The sequence below is a fragment of the Podarcis raffonei genome, chromosome 5 (assembly GCF_027172205.1).
Source record: "Podarcis raffonei isolate rPodRaf1 chromosome 5, rPodRaf1.pri, whole genome shotgun sequence".
NCBI classification, from domain to species: domain Eukaryota; kingdom Metazoa; phylum Chordata; class Lepidosauria; order Squamata; family Lacertidae; genus Podarcis; species Podarcis raffonei.
This window is the reverse complement of record NC_070606.1, coordinates 7,404,161-7,426,791: the sequence shown is the minus strand read 5'-3', so window position 1 is coordinate 7,426,791 and position 22,631 is coordinate 7,404,161. Positions and strand designations below refer to the sequence as shown.

Here is a 22,631-nt window from a genome sequence, read left to right as displayed (position 1 = left end):
CTTAACCTCCTTTTCTCCAGGCTAAACATGCCCAGTTATTTGTGGGGCATAGGAATTCGTTCATATATATTTTCCCAAAATATGGTCTGGCCCACCACATGGTCTGAGGGACGGTGGACCGGCCCACAGCTGAAAAACATTGCTGACCCCTGCCTCAGATCCTTAATGGCCTGGTCTTTTACCGCAGCAGAAATAAAACCTATTGAATGTTTTTGAACCACTGAGGTTTCTTGGGATGCCTATTTCTTTCAGTAGCATGGTACAATACAATTCTACTGTCCACAATCAAATCCCTCGATCGATGAAGTCCATTCCTCTTCCAGCATCTGAGGGACGGTGGACCGGCCCCCATGCTTTAAAAGGTTGCTGACCCCTGGTCTGGAGGGCTTGTTAAAGAGGAGAAGGAGTGCAAGGCTCCAAATCAGAGGCCTCTCTCTTTTAAGCCATCCATTCCTGTCGGAAGAGACTGGTTGATGAAGCCCTAGAAGCATAAAAGCTCCCTGCACACTCTCGGGCTTAGTCAAGTTGCTCGCTAGCAGGCTGCCCTGCTTCACAGGTTTTTTGCTGGATTGGACCACATATTCTCCAAATTGCATCTTCTTCTACCTACCCTGCCTTTGCACAGTGTAAGTGACTGACTGGCTGCAACATTCATTGCAACAGCCACGCTGGGTAAAGCAGAGGCATATTTGCAAGCAAAACAGTATCCACTTGACCTCACTTTGCCAACATGGAACACCACTAATTCCTTTTCTTATTTTTTTATCACAATTAAAGACTATAAATGCATAATTTTACAGTTACTAATCGATAAAACAAACCGTGTGTACATCAAAATAAGAAAGACAGTAATATACACCTGTGTGGCTTCCCTCCACCACAGCTCAACTTCTTATAAATTAGTCTATACAGTGGTACCTCAGGTTACATACGCTTCAGGTTACAGACTCCGCTAACCCAGAAATAGTACCTTGGGTTAAGAACTTTGCTTCAGGATAAGAACAGAAATCGTGCTCCGGTGGCGCGGCACCAGCAGGAGGCCCCATTAGCTAAAGTGGTGCTTCAGGTTAAGAACAGTTTCAGGTTAAGAACTGACCTCCGGAATGAATTAAGTACTTAACCTGAGGTACCGCTGTATATTACATTGTGTCATTATCCTGTTCATTATCTAACCATCATTAAACTTATTTCTAATTGATTCATCTTTACATATTTAATCTATACATATCAACATACTGTTTTGGGGGTTTTTTGGACCAGTATTTTCCCATATATTCTTCAAAACATTGCCATTCTTTCCTCAGATTTTGATTAGATTGATTTCTTATAGCTGCCGTTAATTTAACCAAACCTATAAATTCGCCTAATTTGTTTATCCACTCCTTTGTGGGGCTAATATCTTCTTTCCAATTTCTTGCCAGTAATATTCTGGCCGCAGCAGTTGCATATAAAAATATTCTTTTCTTATCTTTACCTACTATGCTCAAAAGGAGAGCCTTTTCAATTGAAATTTTAAACATCTTTTTAAGCTCTTCTTGAATAATCCCCTAGAAGCTCTTAACTTTCTCGCAGCCCCACCAGACGTGCATCCTTGTCCCCTCTGAATTTTTGCATTTCCAACATAAGTTGGATTTTAACTTATAAATCTTGCCTAGTTTAATAGGTGTCAAATGCCACCTATATAGCATTTTCATGATGTTTTCTTTGATAGCTTGGCAGGCAGTAAATCTGATGACCAACCTCCATAATTTCTCCCACTGGTCCAATTGTATTGTATGGCCAATGTCCTGGGCCCATTTTACCATTACTTCTTTTACTGCTTCGTCTTTAAGATCACATTCCAATAAAAACTTGTAGGTTTTAGATAATAGCTCTTTATTGCTTTTTAATAAAACCATTTGTAATTTGGATTCTTCCTTTCCAAAACCCGTTTTCTTGTCCAAATTAAAAATATTGTATAGTTGATGATATTGAAGTCAGTCAGTGAGACAATGTCTTATCTCCTCAAAGGCTTTTACTTTTAAATTCCCTTCCTCTTCTTTTAACAATTGTCTATAGGCTGCCCAAGGGACGCGGGTGGCACTGTGGGTTAAACCAAAGAGTCTAGGACTTGCCAATCAGAAGGTCGGCGGTTCGAATCCCCGCGATGGGGTGAGCTCCCGTTGCTTGGTCCCTGCTCCTGCCAACCTAGCAGTTCGAAAGCACGTCAAAGTGCAAGTAGATAAATAGGTACCGCTCCGGCGGGAAGGTAAACAGCGTTTCCGTGCGCTGCTCTGGTTCACCAGAAGCAGCTTAGTCATGCTGGCCACATGACCCAGAAGCTGTACGCCGGCTCCCTCGGCCAATAAAGCGAGATGAGCGCCGCAACCCCAGAGTCGGCCACGACTAGACCTAATGGTCAGGGGTCCCCTTTACCTTTATAGGCTACCCAGCCACTTTCCATATTGATTTTTTTAACTGCAAAGGCAGGGACAGCCAGCATGGAGTATGGGGCTCTAATAACGGTTGATACTTCCTTTTCTTTTATCAACTGTGAAGATAGGCAATTTCCATTACAAAACCACAAAGAAATGGGCACAGAGAGTTGAATCGTCCCTCTTTCCCATTACTACCCCTGCGCTCAACTTTGCAACCTTTCCGCTGCATTTCCCTTTTCAAAACAAACGCTCTACTCTGCCTTCTCTCTCATCCGCATCTCCAGCTTACAGTGTTTACAGTAAAGTACATTGGCCTCTCTCTTGCTCTCTCCGCCACAGCACTCCCCCACCCCCACACAAAAATGCCACAAATCTTAAATATGCATTTGTCTTGGCAGGCCAGTTGTTTGCAATGTAAAAAACAAACAAACCACAAACTTATTTCCCCCCACAAAGATAGCATGACTTAGAAAAAGCATGAAAGCATCTCCCTACTAATTTTTCTTTCTTTCTTTCTGGGTGGATGCCATTGTTTCCTATGGGCAGATCTTACTTCTGCTCCTGGAGACGAAAAGATGCTGTCAACCCCAACCTCTTATTTTATCAGTAAATAAATGTTCTTAAAAGGAAGCAGGAAGTGGGATATTCAGGTGCTTGAATTATCGAGTGTACAGTGGTACCTCGGGTTACATATGCTTCAGGTTACATACGCTTCAGGTTACAGACTCCTCTAACCCAGAAATAGTCCCTCGGGTTAAGAACTTTGCTTCAGGATGAGAACAGAAATTGTGCAGCAGCAGTGCGGCAGTAGTGGGAGGCCCCATTAGCTAAAGTGGTGCTTCAGGTTAAGAACAGTTTCAGGTTAAGTACGGACCTCCGGAACAAATTAACTACTTAACCTCAGGTACCACTGTATTTGGTTGCCAATTGTGAAATGGGCTTCCCTTAGCATCTAACTGTTAATCTCTCTTCCCGACTAACCACAGCCGGATAGAAGAGAGCACAGAAGAGACAAGAAGCGCTTACTAAAATCCCACCTCCCTCCTAACATGGCTGCTAAAGGTACAGGAGCCCTGTTGCCTCCCTTTGCTAAATCCTGCTGTGCCACAATACCTGAAGACCTGCTAAAAACAGCAGGCAGGTGACGAGTACAGTTGAAAAGGCCCAGGAGATAGTCACAGCTGCCTTGTCTTCTGATTCAGCCGTGATTTTTTGCAACGTAACAGTATTTGAGAGAAGCAACAGTGGCCAAAGGCAAATTTTGGGTGTGTGCCTCGCTTCTTTTCTTTTGGAATGTCAAAGGAGGGAGTGTTGCACATTGTCTCTGCTAAAACAGGTTCTGCAGGGAATTTGCATGGTTTCAAAATCTGATTGACCAGAGGTGACAGTCAGACAAATGAAATGGGAAGGGGAAACTCCCTTTAAAAAATGTCATTTGGAACTTTAAAGTCCGCTATCAGTCTCCTGCCAAATGGGTAAAGAAAAGGTGTTCACAGGAATTGCCTGGGTCCTGTCAAAAATCTACACTAAAATGCTTTGTGCAAATTTTAAAACAGCATCTGAGAAACTGCTTAGGACAAGTAGAAACTGGTTACCATCCACTGGCAGCAGGAAAAGGCCCCTGCTGTGGGGTTTTTAAATCATGCACATACAGTTCAAGAGAATAAGGTGCATTCTTTAATATGCTTTGAACTCCCCCGTCTGAAATGCTGTTATTTTGGCACAGGAAATACTGTGTGTGTGAACATGAATTACTATTTTGTACTGCAAAACTCCCCTTCATGGATCACTGCTTCCCCTTCATGGATCACTGCCTTGCCGTGGCGAAGGGGCTTGAATAACTCAGAGAAGCTATGAACTATGCTGAGCAGGGCACCCAAGATGAATTCTGGTGCTGGAGGAGACTCTTGAGAGTCCCATGGACTGCAAGAAGATCAAACTGATCCATTCTGAAGGAAATCAACCCTGAGTGCTCACTGGAAGGACAGATTCTGAAGCTGAGACTCCAATACTTTGGCCACCTCATGAGAAGAGAAGACTCCCTGGAAAAGACCCTGATGTTGGGAAAGATGGAGGGCACAAGGAGAAGGGGACGACAGAGGACGAGATGGTGGGACAGTGTTCTCGAAGCTACCAGCATGAGTTTGACCAAACTGCGGGAGGCAGTGGAAGACAGGAGTGCCTGGCGTGCTCTGGTCCATGGGGTCACAAAGAGTCAGACACGACTAAACGACTAAACAACAACAACAACTGCAAAACTATAATATAAATTAACTAAAATGTAGGATTCCCTTCTGCCCTGCTGTCAATGAATCTCTCGGTGCTGTACCAACCTTCTCTTCCATCTCAGATGAAATGTTGCAGGTATAGCTTGGAGGATTCACCCTTTGGCACCTCCTCTCTTCACTGTGCATGGCCCAGGAGTTCGCAAAAATGTAGGGGTTCTCTTCCAGAGTTCCTGCAGTTGCAAGGAGGAAACTAGGCCATTACTTGAATATGACAATTTGCTTAGAGGTCTCTGATCAAGAATGAAGCTTAAGCAAATGAATCTTCCTTCCTCAACGGTCGATTGTGCTGGATAATTTTCTGCAGACAAGCAGCCCATTTAAAATCTTCTGCCCAAAGTGCGCAATTGTCTCCTAAACATGTTCCCACAATGTGATCCTTAGAATAATAACACATCTGAAATGTAACTGCCAAATACCTCCTTATAAAGGTTGGAACTGTTTACTGAGGTAGCTTATTATAAAGAGAAGACATCAGAACTCCAGAAAGCATCACATTTAATTATTAATGTAAAGGTAAAGGGACCCCTGACCATTAGGTCCAGTCGCAGACGACTCTGGGGTTGCAGTGCTCATCTCGCTTTACTGGCCGAGGGAGCCGGCGTACAGCTTCCGGGTCATGTGGCCAGCATGACTAAGCCGCTTCTGGCGAACCAGAGCAGCACATGGAAACACTGTTTACCTTCCCACTAGAGCAGTACCTATTTATCTACTTCCACTTTGATGTGCTTTCAAACTGCTAGGTTGGCAGGAGCTGGGACTGAACAACGTGAGCTCACCCCGTCGCAAGGATTCGAACCGCCGACCTTCTGATCGGCAAGTCCTAGGCTCAGTGGTTTAGACCACAGCACCACCCGCATCCCTCAATTATTAATGTAATTTAATGTAAAAGAACAAGTGATGAAAACTTGCCCACGTTAACCGGTTACAGGTCCTATGAATAGCACTATTTAGAGTGATTATTTGTACATATAAAAGTAAAAGCATGCCTGGCAGTTGTGGTGGACTGAAACAAAGTGGCTTGGATGTAATCGGTTTGAGAAGCATCTGGCAGAGAGAATATGTGGTTAGAGGAATTAATGCTCAAATGAACTCATGGAGTGGGGTTTGCTGTCCAGCAGAGTGCCGGGTCTACGTGGGGCAATATTTGGATCGCCCCCCCAGGCATTGGAGGGAAGCCAGGGCCTCCATCTTTGGCCAGGCAAACTGGAGCCAAAAACCCCTTTAAACAGGCCAATCAGAGGAGTTGGGGTGTGTGGTTGCAGCCTCTTATAAGAGCGGGCTGCACCCACCTCTCCCTCTTTCTTGAGGAGCAACTGGCAGATAGAAGGTGTGGCTAGAGCAGTGGTTCCCAACCTTATATTGGCCATGCCCCACCTAAGCATCTCTAAAATCCTGGTCCCCCCCCCCCCCCGGATGTATAATTCTTATTATTCAAAAAGTGAACTCCTATTCACATGGAGGAAACCTAAAAGGCAATTAACTGTTAACTCATTTTTGAATTGCCCCCCCTAAAATCGAATTGTCCCCCAAAACATGGCTACCTATCTGAAAACCACATCCACTGAAGCACAAAGAAACATCCACACCTAATGTACACATTATTATTATTATTATTATTATTATTATTATTATTATTATTAACATTGCTGTTTCAGAATTTTAATGAAAGGCTTCCCTCATTAGCGGGGGGTGGGGGAGATAAGAGGAAAAGACCCTGGATAATTCCACAATGGGAAATTAACAAAATCTTAATGGAGTGCAGTGCAGAGAAGGCACTTAAAAAGGTCCATTTGGAAACAGCCTCTATGAGTACAGTGGTACCTCGCAAGACGAATGCCTCGTAAGACGAAAAACTCACAAGACGAAAGAGTTTTTCATTTTTTTAGTTGCTTCGCAAGACGAATTTCCCTATGGGCTTGCTTCGCAAGACGAAAGCGTCTTGCAAGTTTGTTTCCTTTTTCTTAAAACCGTTAATACCCAGGGTGCATTGCTTGAAGAGGTGCAGTTGCGACTTGACTTTGAGGAGCAACTCATAGCACGTGGTGTGGTAGCCTTTTTTGAGGTTTTTGAAGACTTTGGTGATTTTTGAAGCTTTTCCAAAACTTCTTTTGCAGCCATTTGGTAAGTTAAACTTTTAAAACTTTTTTTTGGGGGGGTTGGATTTTGGGTTGGGGTGTTTTCTAGGAGGTTTGGTGCTTTTGAATTTTTTGGATGTGAAGCACTGATTTTTTTTGGGGGGGGGGTTGCGAAGGTAGGGGCTGTGCTGCCATGGGGCCCAAGAAGACTGCTGCTGCAGAGGCCGGCGAGAGGAAGAAGGAGAAGGTTATGCTGGAAATGAAGAAGGAGATCATCCGGAAGCACGACGGTGGAATGCGTGTGACAGACCTCGCCAGGGGGTACGGGAGGAATCCATCGACCATCGGGACCATCCTGAAGATGAGGGAGAAGATCCTTGCGACTGATGTAGCCAAGGGAGTCACCAGGATCATGAAGAACCGCCCAGCTGTTCTGGAGGAGGTGGAGAAGTTGCTGCTCATCTGGTTAGAAGAGAAGCAGTGTGCAGGGGACACAGTGACTGAGGCCGTCATTTGTGAGAAGGCCAAGGCCTTGCACGCAGACCTCGTCTGGCAACAGCCAGGAACCTCAGGCGAGCCAGAAGTCTTCAAGGCAAGCAGAGGCTGGTTTGACCGGTTCAAGATGAGATCTGGAATCCACAGCGTGGTCAGGCATGGAGAGGCTGCCAGTTCTGATGTTCCTGCGGCTGAAGACTTTGCAGCGGAGTTCCTGGAGGTTGTGACGACGGAGGTTTACGTTCCACAGCAGCTGTCCTCCAAAGAACTGAGGGACATTTGCCAGAAGTGGAAAGATGTGCAGGCTTTTGCACAGCGGCACCACCCTGACAAGGACCTGACACGTGACCTTGCGAACACTTTTGATACGAGGGTCATGTCGTCTTTCAGGGAGGTGCTGAAAAGGCAGATGAAGCAGCAGACCATGGACAGGTTCTTCAGCAAGAAGCAAAGAGTGGAAGAGGAACCTTCTTCGAGTTGTCCCCCAGAGTCTTAGAAAATGTATGTACAGTACTGTACACTTTGGTGATTTTTAAACTTTTTTTGACCATAGGAACGCATTAATTGATTTTCAATGCATTCCTATGGGAATCCGTGCTTCACAAGACGAAAAATTCACAAGACGAAAAAACTCGCAGAACGAATTAATTTCGTCTTGCGAGGTACCACTGTATTGGATGAATAAGCAAGGGAGTAAACATTGGCTACAAGAGATTGCCCTCTACCTCTGAAGAAAGCAGGCAGCTTGCCTGCCAACTGCCTCTATTGACGCTCCCCCTACGAAGCTTGACAGCTCTGCCAGCAGATAGCAATATTCCGCCTCTTATTTTGGAATATTTTCGCGGACTTCCCAGTCATGCATACTCCTAACTGAGTCAGCATTCCACTTTTTTCATGTATTTTTTTCCCAAAAGAAGGATGTTTTTCAGGTACAGGGACTCTACAGGGCTAGAACAAGGTCAGTCAGAAACAATGAAAAGAGACCTTTGGCATTTGGCTGTTAATTTAACAGCCCTTTCCCACTCTTGTAAGAACACACTCACGGTGTTTTAAAGTGCAAAACATTTTAAGATACACACACACACCTATTCTGAATTCAGTTTTTAAACTCCACACAATAATACCCAGAGGTTATTTGTAATGAATTCACGGGGAATTTGAATGCACTGTTTAATAGTTGATTCACACTGAACCTATTTGTCTAACAGACTTGCTGCCATAGCCACATATCTACCTCATTTTTCTGTGGACTCCTCTACCCTAACAGGCATTAGCCTCCTAATGTGCTTTTTGCAGGAAATAGCACTTACACGAAGAACCAGGTTGGAAGGACAATTGTTATCGGGAAACAAGGCTGCATGGAAAAACCCTCCCCATAGGCCAATCTCCAAATCCAGCTGCTTTTTCTTTTTTTTAAAAAAATATCCAGTGCTAAGCACACTTTTAGAGTTGTATGTAGTATAGTTGCTAAGGCTGCAATGACCAGGTTAGAATCATAGAATCATAGATTTGTAGAGTTGGAAGCGACCTTGAGGATCATCTAGTCCAACTCCCTGAAATGAAGGAATCTGCAGCTGTCCCTTGTAGGGATCAAACCTGCCACCTTGGTGTTAATCAGCACCATCCTCTAACCGACTGAGCTAATATTTAAAGGTAAAGGTAATTTTTAAAGGTAATATTTAAAGGTAAAGGTAGTTTAAAGGTAATGGACCCCTGACCATTTGGTCCAGTCGTGGCCGACTCTGGGGTTGTGGCGCTCATCTCGCTTTATTGGCCGAGGGAGCCGGCGTACAGCTTCTAGGTCATGTGGCCAGCATGACTAAGCCGCTTCTGGCAAACCAGAGCAGCGCACGGAAAGGCCATTTACCTTCCCACCTGAGCGGTACCTATTTATCTACTTGCCCTTTGACGTACTTTCGAACTGCTAGGTTGGCAGGAGCAGGGACCGAGCAACAGGAGCTCACCCCATCGCGGGGATTCGAACCGCCAACCTTCTGATCAGCAAGTCCTAGGCTCAGAGGTTTAACCCACAGTGCCACCCGCGTCCCTGAGCTAATATTTAGTTCTGAGCAAATTGCTCTGATTTGCAATTGCTCCGTAGGAGTTTTCACGCTTGAAACAAATATACTAGAAGACATGACAAAAGAGTTGATTAAAGAGGACGTTGATCATAATGTTGGAATAAGTAGGAGCCAGAATTATTTCCAAGGATAAATCCTGCCAGGTGAATCTTATCTTCTTTTTAAATTGTTATTGGATTACTAGTTTGGGTTACTGAAATATACTCGGAGTTGAGAGTGGATTTCACGCTCTTTATTCAGCTCATAGAGGTGAGGAGGAATGAATGTTTCCCCAAAATATCTGCTTTATATACATTATTTACGCAATGGGCTGCATGTGATTGGCTAATTCCGGGATTCTCCTGTAGGCCAATCAGGTTGTGGATTCACTTCCACCTGGAGCTGGATTGGGTGGCTCCTGCGGACCAATCATACTGCTGCATTGTTCTAGGACCAATCAGACTGCTGCATTCCGAATCCTATTGTTCTAGGACCAATCAGACTGCTGCATTTTGGATACTATTGTTCTAGGACCAATCAGACTGCTGCATTTTGGATCCTATTCAACTCAGTACATAACAGTTACTGGTGTACTAGATTGTGGGCATACGGTGGACTACATCTGACAAAGTTTGCCAGGCTATTTTGGTTAGCAAACTAAGCAATAACACCATCGGGTGGATTCAGAACTGGTTAAAAAAAAAACATCTACCCTGAGTGCTCATTAATGGCCCCTTATCAAAGTAGAAATATGTTTCAAGGAAGTACTGAAATCCTCATACTTTCCAGTTCTAGAGTCCATTTTCTGCATGAAGCAAGACCAAGGCCCATTCCTTGGCATCTCAACTTGAAAGGACCTCAGGAACTCAGGAAGCTGAGCTGAGGCAGACCCTCGGCCTGAGATCTTGGAGGGCTACTGCCAGGTCAAGTAAATAACACTGAGACCACAGACCATCTGTCACTCCATATAAAACCCTCATAAATGGAAGTGTAAACAGATTTGAATGTGAGCCAGCCAGTCCTCCTACAATAATTTCACCTCAGCTGGGGAGCTCACTTGGTAGCCTTAAGCAAGAAAACGTTCTCTCAGTCTCTGTACGCCCATCTGCAACTTGAATATTGTAATACTGATGTACCAAGCTGGATAGGAAAGACTGCTGAGAAGAACTCTGAATACTTTCTTATATTAAAAAAAAAAAAACTATAGAAAAGGTATAAGGTAGTATTATCAGCTAATTTACTAATTTCCGCGCCACCAGAGCACGATTTCTGTTCTCATCCTGAAGCAAAGTTCTTAACCCGAGGTACTATTTCTGGGTTGGCGGAGTTTGTAACCTAAAGCCTCTGTAACCTGAAGCTTATGTAACCCGAGGTACCACTGTAAAGGTAAAGGGACCCCTGACCGTTAGGTCTAGTCGCGGATGACTCTGGGGTTGTGGTGCTCATCTCGCTTTACTGGCCGAGGGAGCCGGCGTACAGCTTCCAGGTCATGTGGCCAGCATGACTAAGCCGTTTCTGGCGAACCAGAGCAGCGCACGGAAACGCCATTTACCTTCACACTGGAGCGGTACCTATTTATCTACTTGCACTTTGACATACTTTCAAACTGCTAGGTTGGCAGGAGCAGGGACCAAGCAACGGGAGCTCACCCCATCAAGGGGATTCGAACCACCAACCTAGGCTTGAGAAGAACTCTGAACACTTTCTTATATATATATATATATAAAAAAAACTATAGAAAAGGTAAAAGGTAGTATTATCAGCTAATTTACTTTGCTGCTTCAAGTATAGTTGGAAGAAAACTATATTTTCAAATATAGTTGAAAACTATATTTTCAAATATAGTTGAAAACTATATTTTCAAATATTTTCAAATATATTTTCAAATCTCTCCTGAATAATGATGAACCTCACCTTCTTGTGTCATGAAATCATCTTCACCAAAGCTATTCAAGTTGCCACAGAGTCCACAGGTCTTATTGTAGTGCTTGTCCGCAAGAATTATATGAATGTTTCCACTGATATCAGCCTTCACCACAAAGCCATGTTCTTCACTGGATAACTTATAATAACCTGCCTCCATTTCTATAAATACTCCATTGGAGGCATGAGGTATTGAAATCCTATGATTAGAGAAACAAAAATTCCTAAATATAGGATGCAGAGAAAAATGGATTCTTCACAATTCATTGCCGCTATCAAAATCTTTACCTTCCATCACCTTGAGTCACCGTGCCGTCTAAAAACAAATGAATATCAAAATATTCTCCGAGGTACAGGGAAATACTGTTTCTTTTTCCATTCTGGTAATCGCCTGGAAAGAAACAAGATGTTATGAGTTTTCTCCCTTCAAAAATGACGCTTGCCCTTTTTAAGAAGTACAGACAGACCTTAAGGCCAGCCCCATACTGTTTCCTCATGTGCCCATTCACTCGACTTGGGCTTAGCATACAGGTTTTGTTTATGGCACTTAGTATGTAGAAATCTATAACACAGCTGTTTTCTGAGTTCTCCCCAAGAGCTGAGGGAGAGCCCTTACTATTGCCTGAGACCATCTGGCAATCATGGCCTCATGCCAACATGACTGATCTTGCATACAGAAGCTGAGGGGTGATAACAGGGTGCTGCTCCTAAAACCCATTTAAGAAGTAAGCAATCCCAGGGGAAGCAGGGTGACGCTACACCTTGACGTGGGCATGATCCCACAGAGAGGGTGGGCCTTCGTACTTCATCTGAGTTGCGCTGAGAAACAAAGAATACAGGCACCATCTAAGTGAATGGCCTGTTTTGCTGTTTAATTCCTGATGTCCCTTTAGAAACATTATCCAAGTGCAACACCACTAAAATGATGATTGCGCACTAATTAACCTTTAATTATTTCCATTTAGTCAAAACCGTTTCACAACTATGTTACATTTTCGGTTAGGCCCATTAAGCCGCTAAACCTCAGTAAATGGAATTGTGTCATTGTCAAAGAGAACAATGATTTATTATTTCAAAATACTGAACATAGAGGGATGTATGCCAGGAAATCTTTACTGGCCGCTATTCCCTTCACCTGTTTTGGGAGTACAATTCCCATCATCCCTGACCACTGGTCCTGTTAGCTAGGGATAATGGGAGTTGTAGTCCCAAAACAGCTGGAGGGCCGAGTTTGGCCATCACTGCAGCTAGCACATGCCTACTATCTATGTGGGACAGCTTGTCTCTTCTTCAAGTTTTATGGGCTTGTCAGGATAGCACCAGTGCAAAACTGACACTCCCAAGGCAGTCACATCTTGCATGGAGCCTCTTTGGAATCGTGCCCCATTTCTTCAGGGAAGGGCTGAGGACTAAAGAAAAGGAGCTTGAAGCTGGAATGTAGGCAGCAACAAAATAAATCCTGGACTTTTGCAGGATTTGGTTGGCAAGAAGCAGTCTTGAGGATCCAAGGACACACATTTTGTTCTTGGAGAAATGATGATCTTTCAAGGCTAGCCTTGCTTGTTCCTCCAAAACCACAACTTGCTTGTCATAATCCCCCATGTCCGTCTTCTCACAAAGAAATTGTCCCTGTAAAAAGCTAGGTCGTTCAGGGAAGTGAAGGAACATGACATGCTTTTAAGTGATGTAAAAGCTTGCAGATTCACTTTATAGTGCACCGAGAATTAGAAAAAAATAATATATAATGCCTGCCCAAGCAGGGCTTCTCCTACTATTAGGCAGAACATGCCAGGGTGCTGTTGTGGTTTACAGCAGAGGTCAGCAAACTTTTTCAGCAGGGAGGCGATCCACTGTCCCTCAGACCTTGTGGGGGGGGGCTGGACTATATTTTTTTGGGGGGGAGGGAATGAACAAATTCCTATGCCCCACAAATAACCCAGAGATGCATTTTTAATAAAAGCACACATTCTACTCATATAAAAACACATTGGTTCCTGGACTGTCTGTGGGCCAGATTTAGAAGGCGATTGGGCTGGATCCGGCCCCCAGGCCTTAGTTTGCCTACCCATGGTTTACAGTGTTGAATTAGGACCTGGGAAATGGATTTAAATTCCCACTCCGCAATGAACCTCAGTGGGAGACCTTGAACCATTCAGCCTCTCTACCTAATCTATCTCAAAGGGCAGCTGAGAAGACGAAATGGAGAAGTAGAGGGGACCCATGTATTCCATTTTTAACTCCTTTGGAGGAGAGGTGGGATATAAATAGGTAAAGTAAAAAAGATAAAGGACCTCTGGATGGTTAAGTCCAGTCAAAGGCGACTATGGGGTTGTGGCCCTCATCTTGCTTTCAGGCGTTTGTCCACAGACAGCTTTCTGGCTCATGTGGCCAGCAGGACTAAACTGTTTCTGGCGCAACAGAACACCGTGACAGAAACCAGAGCACATGGAAACACCATTTACCTTCCCACCACAGTGGTACCTATTTATCTACTTGCACTGGTATGTTTTCAAACTGCTATGTTGGCAGGAGCTGAGACAGAGCAACAGGAGATCACCCCGTTGTGTGGATTTGAACAGTCAACCTTTTGATTGGCAAGCCCAAGAGGCTCAGTGGTTTATACCTTTGATATAAATATAAAGCAACAGATAGGTGGCAATGAAGTGATGGCAGTCAGAGCTGGGTGTGCCCCCCAGTCTGCCCTGCCCCCCTCACCTAGCCTGCTGCCCTCAGACACGGTGGCAGCTGCAGTCCCATCGCCAGTGAGATTCAGCTGTCAGTCCAGCTGGCCTCCACAAATGGAAATGAGGGCACCATCTTAGACCTTTGCCCCAGGTGGCAAAATCTCATGAGCCAGTTTCTGGAAGTGGAATACAAATTGCCCACCTCTTGACTTGGAAGCCAACAGTCTTGCTGCAAAATTTGGACAGCAATTCCTGCCTCCACCAGTCTCATGCTGCTGCCCCCACCCCACACACTTCACAAACATCTGCCACAAGGCTGGAAAAGGTAGAAAAGCCTATTGGCTAGATGTTAAAATCCAGAGAACAAAGTGGTTACAGATACCCAGATAACTAGATTGTTAGATTTCATTTACACCTGACTATCAACCACAATTGTGTGGTTGAAGTTTGTTCATTCAGAATCCAGTTTAGACTCACCCAAGAGTGAGAAGGATCTTGTGTGACAGTCTCCAGCAAGCAGATAACTGCAGTCACCGGCAAAATCATACAAAGATTCATCAAATGTTTTAATGTGGTGATCTCCAAAAAGGCTGCATTGTGCAAAAGGTTGAACATCTGCAAAAGAAAAAATAATAATGATATAGCATGTCCAAAATGTTGAAGTGCAGATCTTGAGGGATGGCTGTGTTTCAGTTTGCATATTGAAACAGTGCTAGTTTAACACATGCTTTTGTTTATTCCAATGGTCTTTGCCATCCAGCAAACACAAGACTGTGCAAATTCCTCTCATATTAATCAATTGTACAACAACAAAGGTAAAGGGACCCCTGACTGTTAGGTCCAGTCGTAGACGACTCTGGGGTTGAGGCACTCATCTCACTTTACTGGCCAAGGGAGCCAGCGTACAGCTTCTGGGTCATGTGGCCAGCATGACTAAGCCACTTCTGGTGAAACCAGAGTAGCTCACAGAAATGCCGTTTACCTCCCCCCCCCCCCCCGGAGCGGTACCTATTTATCTACTTGCACTTTGACGTGCTTTCAAACTGCTAGGTTGGCAGGAGCAGGGACCGAGCAACGGGAGCTCACCCCGTCGCGGGGTTTCGAACTGCTGACCTTTTGATCCACAAGCCCTAGGCTCTGTGGTTTAGACCACAGTGCCACCCGCGTCCCTTGTACAACAATAGTTGAGATAATATCAGGGTGAATTATCTGTATTCAGAATTCTTTGATCTTGGCACGGGAAGTTGAGAGATAAGATAAAGATAAAACTTTATTCGGGTTAGCCAATGGCTATAGCAACAGTAAAACATTATAGTATACGCAGAAAAGGACGTTTGATATAAGAGCACAATTTAAAGTCCTGAATCAGCCGTCAGTTAGTAGCCCTTATGCTTATAGCCCCTGCTATGAACCTAGCAACCTTTGCTGTTATCTGCTCATTTTGATCTGCTAGAAGAAAGGACATTGTGGCAGTGGTTGAGCACCCTGGGATGGTTAGTACGAGCGGGGTGATGATCTCGTTCCTCAGGTCTTTGTAGAGACAGGAGGACGTGTGCCGCTGTTTCGGTGCTACCATCTCCACAGGGGCAAAGACGTTTCTCAGGCAGGATCTTTTGGAATCGACCCTCAAGTACTGCAGATGGCAAAACATCCAGTCTTGCAAGTGTAAAAGCATGGCTGTATTTTGGGATAATAAGCTTGTGCAGCTATGGGGCCAGAGAATCAAAATGGAGACGTGGAAAATGAACACACCAAGGGCAGAATTTCCTTATAGTGGCCAGGTTGTTCTGATGCTCGATAGGAAGTTGAGAGACATGTCCACAGTTGCTGCTCATATAAGCATCCTCAGTGGAGCTTTTTGCATAGGTAATATGTGAGTTCAGGCAGGTGAGTTTGATCCACAAGTTTGAGGGTAATGTCCCCTTCAAGGCCACTGAGCCGCATTTTGTGGTTCCCCAGCCAAGGATAGTGAGAAAATTATTTTTCCATGCTAAGAGAACTTTGGGGGTGTGAACCTAACTTGCACACCCAGACCCCGCTGTCCAGTGTTCACCAAGGGGCATATGCCTGGCCCTAAGGGCACCCCAAGTAGCCCCAAGCCTCATGCTGTGAGTGATGCCCCAGGAGTTGCCCCTACCCAATAATTTTTCAGTGTGCCTATCAAATGAAGTCTTAGATTAATTTAACTCTCCTGCCTGCACCGGTACCAAATTAACAAAATAGGTAAAGGGACCCCTGGCCATTAGGTCCAGTCACAGATGACTCTGGGGTTGCAGCACTCATCTTGCTTTATTGGCCAAGGGAGCTGGCGTACAGCTTCCGGGTCATGTGGCCAGCATGGCGAACCAGAGCAGCGCACGGAAATGCCGTTTACCTTCCCGCTGGAGCGCTACCTATTTATCTACTTGCACTGCTGTGCTTTCAAACTGCTAGGTTGGCAGGAGCAGGGACTGGGCAATGGGAGCTCACCCCGTTGCGGCGATTCGAACCGCCGACCTCCCGATTGGCAAGTCCTAGGTTCAGTGGTTTAACCCACAACACCACCCACGTCCCTTGTCTATCAAATATAGTCTTAGATTAATTTACCAAATTAATGGTACCAAATTAGCAAAATCAACCTCACCAAAAGAACTGAACACCTTACAGTGTGAAGGAGGCAAAAAAGAGCAGTGCCAAATGCCAAGCAGGAGCCGTCCCCCGCCCCCCGGCAAAAATATCCTACACAGCCCCAGAAAAGGCAGCAATAGAAACCCCCACTGTAAAGTGGGTGCAGGGTGGTTGTGCAATGAGGAGGAGGAAGTGGGCAGCCTGAAATGCAGGGTTGCACTGCCCCCTCTTCATTTGGTATTCGAAAAGCAATGACAAACCTAGATAGCATCTTAAAAAGCAGAGACATCACCTTGCCAACAAAGGTCCGTATAGTTAAAGCTATGGTTTTCCCAGTAGTGATGTATGGAAGTGAGAGCTGGACCATAAAGAAGGCTGATCGCTGAAGAATTGATGCTTTTGAATTCTGGTGCTGGAGGAGACTCTTGAGAGTCCCATGTACTGCAAGAAGATCAAACCTCTCCATTCTGAAGGAAATCAGCCCTGAGTGCTCACTGGAAGGGCAGATCCTGAAGCTGAGACTCCAATACTTTGGCCACCTCAGGAGAAGAGAAGACTCCCTGGAAAAGACCCTGATGTTGGGAAAGATGGAGGGCACAAGGAGAAGGGGACGACAGAGGACGAGATGGTTGGGCCGTGTTCTCGAAGCTACAAACATGAGTCTGACCAAACTGTGGGAGGCAGTGGAAGACAGGAGTGCCTGGCGTGCTCTGGTCCAGGGGGTCACGAAGAGTCGGACACGACTAAACGACTAAACAACAACAACAACAAACCTTTTGGCCAAAAATCTACCTCCCTCTGGAAGAGACCAACACAAGCCTCTTCTGAGGAGGAGGGGGTGAGAATGCCATCGTCAATAGGAGCCCTAAAAGCAATCTAAAACTTTTCCTTTCTAGCATGGCCAGCTGTGCTACAGAAGATCGCTCAGAGGGAAGAGAATCTTGAAGTTACCACCTGTTCGTTGATGGGCAGTCGCTCCCAGCGTCCTTTCTGCAGGGATTGGCTGTGTGATGGTTTTTCCTACAGGGAACTTGGTTGTGCAGCCAATTCAGTGGGATTTGAATCGCTCCCTATCAGCTGGTAGGCGGTGGCATCAAGCCTGCTGGCATTCCCCGTACTAGGCAGGGGTCGACTGAGCTAGCAAGTACCCTATGGGAATTGTGCACCAAAAGCAGGTCTATCTGCCCCACACCTGGCATCACATATGACAAGAGGTGTGGGGCAGGTGCACATGGTCTGGGGAAAGCAGCCTCACGGGCCGTATAGGGGCCTCTGTCAGGCTAGTGAGATCCACAGGTTCCGCACCCTGAAGGGAAACAGAGGCTGAAAACATAATGGACGAAGGGACAGGATTGTCCATTGAATTGCCCTATGCTGGTTGGGTTTGCACTGCTTTTGCGCTGATGTTTTCTCAAAGGGAAAGGAGCAGCAGAAAAAGAGAGGAGAATGAAAGAACGATGGTTTGATGGCTGCACCATCTGGGTGATCAGTAAAAAGTGAGTAAACTAGGATAGTGATTCTGGACTAAAAACCTGGTGTGGAAGCAGCTAGCACATCTCAAAAACTGCCAGCCTCTTCTCTTTCACACAAAGCCATCCCCATCTAGAAGTTCTTTTTCCCTGCTGGCAATCGCCTTCTAGAAGTGTCTCCAGAGCAACAGATTTCTCCTAGCTTATATAGCCAAGAATAACAGATCTGGCCAGGGCCAGGGGCTATACACTTAGCTACAGAACAGGTTTAATCATTTTAGCAGTCCTCCTCTTCTCCTGACCCCAGTCTCACAGTAATACATGAGAATATGGTTAGAAGGGATCCCAAGAGTCATTTATTTCAATTGCATATAATATGTGTCTGCCTTATCCTCATTTCAGACCACCAGCCCATTTAGCTCATCCTTGTCTGCTCTGTGGCTCAGTGTGAATAAGCGCAAAGGTATGCACTTGGTATGGAGATGGATTTCTCAATGAAATTGTTGATCCCTTGTTATGTTTCGGCAAGAACACCAGGACAAAAAATGCAGGGCGTGAATTATAAACTTTCTTACCTAGTGCTGAGACAGGCAGAACTAACAGGAGCAGCAACACTGTAGAGCCTATCATCTAAAAAATAAACGCAACAGAGTTATTAGTTTTCCCCACCCCTTAATGTATCAAACTGTAGAGACAACAGTACAAATAGCGCACAGCTTATGCACATTTTAGTTATATTGAGCATGATCTAGCCAAAGTTAATGCTTTGAGTTCAATAGGATTAAAACAGGATTGAAATCAATGGGTCTTTAAAGTGCATAGCCATGCAGTACAACCCTACGCATATTTACAAAGAAGCAAATCTCGTTGGATTAAATGGGATTTATTGCCATGAGAGTGTGCATAGGGTTTTAGGCTTAATCAAATCCCGTTCATTCTTTTTATATTCATTGGCATTCTATTTCTCCTCCATTTGTGAAGGATATTTGGACCCCAAAAATGTGATTTATTAATTGGTCTCTTTCCTCCACCCCCCCACCCGCAAGCTATATCCAAAAAAATTACATGCTTTGGATTTATTACAAAATATGTATAGGGATGTCTTTCTATGGCTTACAACCAGCCATCTCCAGAGCCATGCAGCGACAAGAGACAGATGTGTGTGTTGTTCACAATTCCACCAGTTACTCCTGCCCCCTCATCACACCCAATCTTTATTCGTTGGACTGGATCTGCACTGGATTCTACGCACAAACTCTGCAATGCATGTAGGTGTTTGTATCTAGCCCTTAGAAAATGAAGTGTGCATTCAGAACTTATGCCTGTTGGAGTGTGCACATACAGACAGGACTGGGGGTGGTTTCAATGGCCATGATCCTGCCCCCCCCAATATAACTAAATGTGCTTTGTGTAGCCATCTACACAGAGCTTCAAAAACCAGATTATTTATGTTCCTCTGAATGGGCCTATTGCAGGAAGAAATATCAAGAATGCTGCTCCAACAGGCATAATGAACTATGCATGCTTTCAAATACAGGGAGCTAATAGACTTTAACCAACCTGGAGTGAATATGGATAAGCATTTACCAACTAGTAACTTCTCACAGAGTGTACGTAACCAGTTGGTAGCAAGCAGCCAAGTGTTGGGAAGATTTTTTTACCACTCCTTTCTCCCCCAGATTTCTGAGCAAGCGCAGAAGCATAGTAATATTTTCCTTATCTCTTAGCAGAATTATACAAAGTGGTTTATGAACAGCCCAGCCAGGCTACCACATGCTAACTGCGCTGGTGCAATGCAAACACTTTTTTGGGCAGGTTTGGGGAAAGGGAGGGGAAAATATGCAGTTGATTGAATTATGTCATCAGTTACCGTATTTTTCGCTCTATAAGACGCACCAGACCACAAGAAGCACCTAGTTTTTGGAGGAGGAAAACAAGAAAAAAATATTCTGAATCTCAGAAGCCAGAACAGCAAGAGCGATCACTGCATAGTGAAAGCAGCAATCCCTCTTGCTGTTCTGGCTTCTGTGGTAGCTGTGCAGCCTGCATTTGCTCCATAAGATGCACACACATTTCCCCTTACTTTTTAGGAGGGAAAAAGTGAGTCTTATAGAGCAAAAAATACGGTACATGGAATAAATTCCCACATGTCTAATTTCACTAATACCAGTGAAACATAAATTTGGTGTATGCATGTATGGAAAATTAAACAAGAACATTTGAAAAATTCAGCAATAGCAAAGAAAACAACAGAACAACAATACTGTAGTACCCCAATGGTACTTGCAGTGGATGGATTCCCTAGCAGATGAGCTGCCAGGCTGCATGTAATAAGTTTCCAAAACTATCCAGCACAAGGTTCTATGAGGGTATAGCTTCAGAATATTATTAATGACTGGGTCCCTGAAGAATCAGTGAAATTTGATGGACAGGCCCCCATTCTGGGTGCTCGTATAGAAAAAACTGTTTGCAATTGGTCCAACTTAAAAGTCTAAATGTGATCTTAAAAAGGAACAGTTGAGAGTAAAATCAACTGGAGGTTCTTATAGTTTGTGTAACAAGTCAGTTCAATGTCACAGTATATTCTGTATCATCACAACCACCCAATGAGATAAAGCCAGACTCAGATGGTGTCTTTCTCCATGCCATCCAATCTGCTTTACCTCTAAGCTGGAATACGAACCCAGACCCTCAAACGTACAGCATTTACTCCTTGCATCAGAGACATTCTAGAACTCTAAAATTTTCACAACCCTAAGTACACACATGCACTTCCATATTTTAAGCTTGCTTTTTGCCTTTTGCCCATTTCTGATTCCATGAATATTTCTTTTGACTACCCACATCAAATAAAGCCTGAACAACCCAGATGGTAAACAAGTATCAGTTTTCTAAACATTTATCTGTTGCAAATTCCTTCCTAACATCTATAAAGGGTCCACTTAATTATTTTCAACCGATGGACCTGCACTCAACGATAATCATAAAATCTGCTGAAATAATAATATAGATACCTTTGCTTCTGTGCAAAATTTAAATTGCCCATCAACAATGTGCTTCTCTAATGATCGAAACTAGACTCCTGAAGGTCCTTAAGTCTCCTCTTCTTTAGAAGGCCACATTGGAATGGCCTCGGTGGGCTATTTGTTCCTGTTATATAAGCCAGGAACTCTTGTTCACCAAAGTGAAAAGATAAAGGGCGACGGTTGCTTCCGCCAGATTTGCAACACAATGGTGCAACCAGGAAAATCAGTTGCCTTAATGGCTAAAAAATAACAATGAAGGGAAGTCGTATTAAATATCTTTACAAGACAGATAAACCTTTGAAATGATGTGTGCGTCTCTGTGTGCGTGAGCATAAAAGTCTGAGAGACGTTTTGCTTATGCGCTGCAAATAAGACTTTACAACCAGTTGGGGGGAAGGAGTGAAATAATAGATTTGGTTATATTGGAAAGCAATGCTTCCTGACAGTAGCAAAGTGATAGCTCCCAAATAAGACGATGATTGACGCTTATTTCTAAAGAGCTGACAGCTTTCCTGGAGAATAAAAACAGAAGTGGAGCCAATTGACACCTTGCCACTCCCAAGTCAATAGGCTGGTGCCCTTGGTAATAAGAACCTTAAGCAGTAGCTTAATCTAACCCAGTAACAGGCACACAACCATTCAAGGTCTCAGGCAGAAGGCTTTCCCAGCCTCATTGCCTGTCTTCCTTTTAACTAGGTGACCTGGAGACTGAACATGGGACTTAATGGAAGCCACTAAGAATTGAATGGACGCAGGTGGCGCTGTGGGTTAAACCACAGAGCCTAGGGCTTGCTGATCAGAAGGTCAGCGGTTCAAATCCCCGCGACGGGGTGAGCTCCCGTTGCCCCATACTTCCTTGGTGAACTCTTCCTGGATTCACTAGAAGAAAGTTGAGTCTTAAGTGGAGCATACTTACAACCACTGGGCATTATAGTATCTGTGGGTTAAACCACAGAGCCTAGGGCTTGCTGATCAGAAGGTCAGCGGTTCAAATCCCCGCGACGGGGTGAGCTCCCGTTGCCCCATACTTCCTTGGTGAACTCTTCCTGGATTCACTAGAAGAAAGTTGAGTCTTAAGTGGAGCATACTTACAACCACTGGGCATTATAGTATCTGTGGGTTAAACCACAGAGCCTAGGACTTGCCGATCAGAAGGTCGGCGGTTCGAATCCCTGCGACGGGGTGAGCTCCCGTTGCTCGGTCCCTGCTCCTGCCAACCTAGCAGTTCGAAAGCACACTATTTCAAGTAGATAAATAGGTACCGCTCCGGCAGGAAGGTAAACAGGGTTTCCATGCGCTTCTCTGGTTTGCCAGAAGCAGCTTAGTCATGCTGGCCACATGACCCAGAAGCTGTATGCCGGCTCCCTTGGCCAATAAAGCGAGATGAGCGCTGCAACCCCAGAGTCATCCACGACTGGACCTAACGCTCAGGGGTCCCTTTACCTTTACCTTTACTAAGAATTGAACCCACACCTGTCACCTTAGCCCAACTCCTGCCTGTTTCCAGGAAAACAGTCAATTTGGCTCCTTCCTTTCAAAAAGTCAATGTGTAGCTAGAGTTTAGGAATAAGGTATACAGTAACTTGT

General features: G+C 44.7%; 2 protein-coding genes across 2 annotated transcripts in view; one reads left to right on the top strand and one right to left on the bottom strand.

The window, feature by feature from the left end:
• VWF (von Willebrand factor) overlaps positions 1 to 21,140 on the bottom strand; it is a 163,769-nt gene extending 142,629 nt beyond the window's left edge. Inside the window, exons 1-6 of the mRNA XM_053387704.1 lie at positions 21,033 to 21,140; positions 18,594 to 18,648; positions 14,420 to 14,557; positions 11,547 to 11,649; positions 11,250 to 11,458; positions 4,751 to 4,875 (exon numbers count right to left, since the gene is read on the bottom strand). Coding sequence (XP_053243679.1) covers positions 4,751 to 4,875; positions 11,250 to 11,458; positions 11,547 to 11,649; positions 14,420 to 14,557; positions 18,594 to 18,648 — 630 coding nt within the window. The 5' untranslated portion in view covers positions 21,033 to 21,140. The remainder of the gene's footprint in view (positions 1 to 4,750; positions 4,876 to 11,249; positions 11,459 to 11,546; positions 11,650 to 14,419; positions 14,558 to 18,593; positions 18,649 to 21,032) is intronic.
• Positions 6,896 to 7,831, top strand: LOC128413581 (tigger transposable element-derived protein 1-like). Its single transcript, XM_053387707.1, has 2 exons — positions 6,896 to 7,498; positions 7,529 to 7,831. Exons 1-2 carry the CDS (start codon positions 6,974 to 6,976, stop codon positions 7,769 to 7,771), a joined length of 768 nt encoding a protein of 255 aa, XP_053243682.1. The 5' UTR covers positions 6,896 to 6,973; the 3' UTR covers positions 7,772 to 7,831.
• Positions 21,141 to 22,631: the final 1,491 nt, after the last annotated feature.

What these genes read in the sequence shown, in the direction of transcription:
- LOC128413581 (XM_053387707.1), top strand. Translation starts at nt 6,974, where the DNA reads ATGGGGCCCAAGAAGACTGCTGCTGCAGAGGCCGGCGAGAGGAAGAAG. An exon ending in CAGCGGAGTTCCTGGAGGTT is followed by an intron (nt 7,499 to 7,528) that starts GTGACGACGGAG and finishes GTTCCACAGCAG; the next exon opens with CTGTCCTCCAAAGAACTGAG.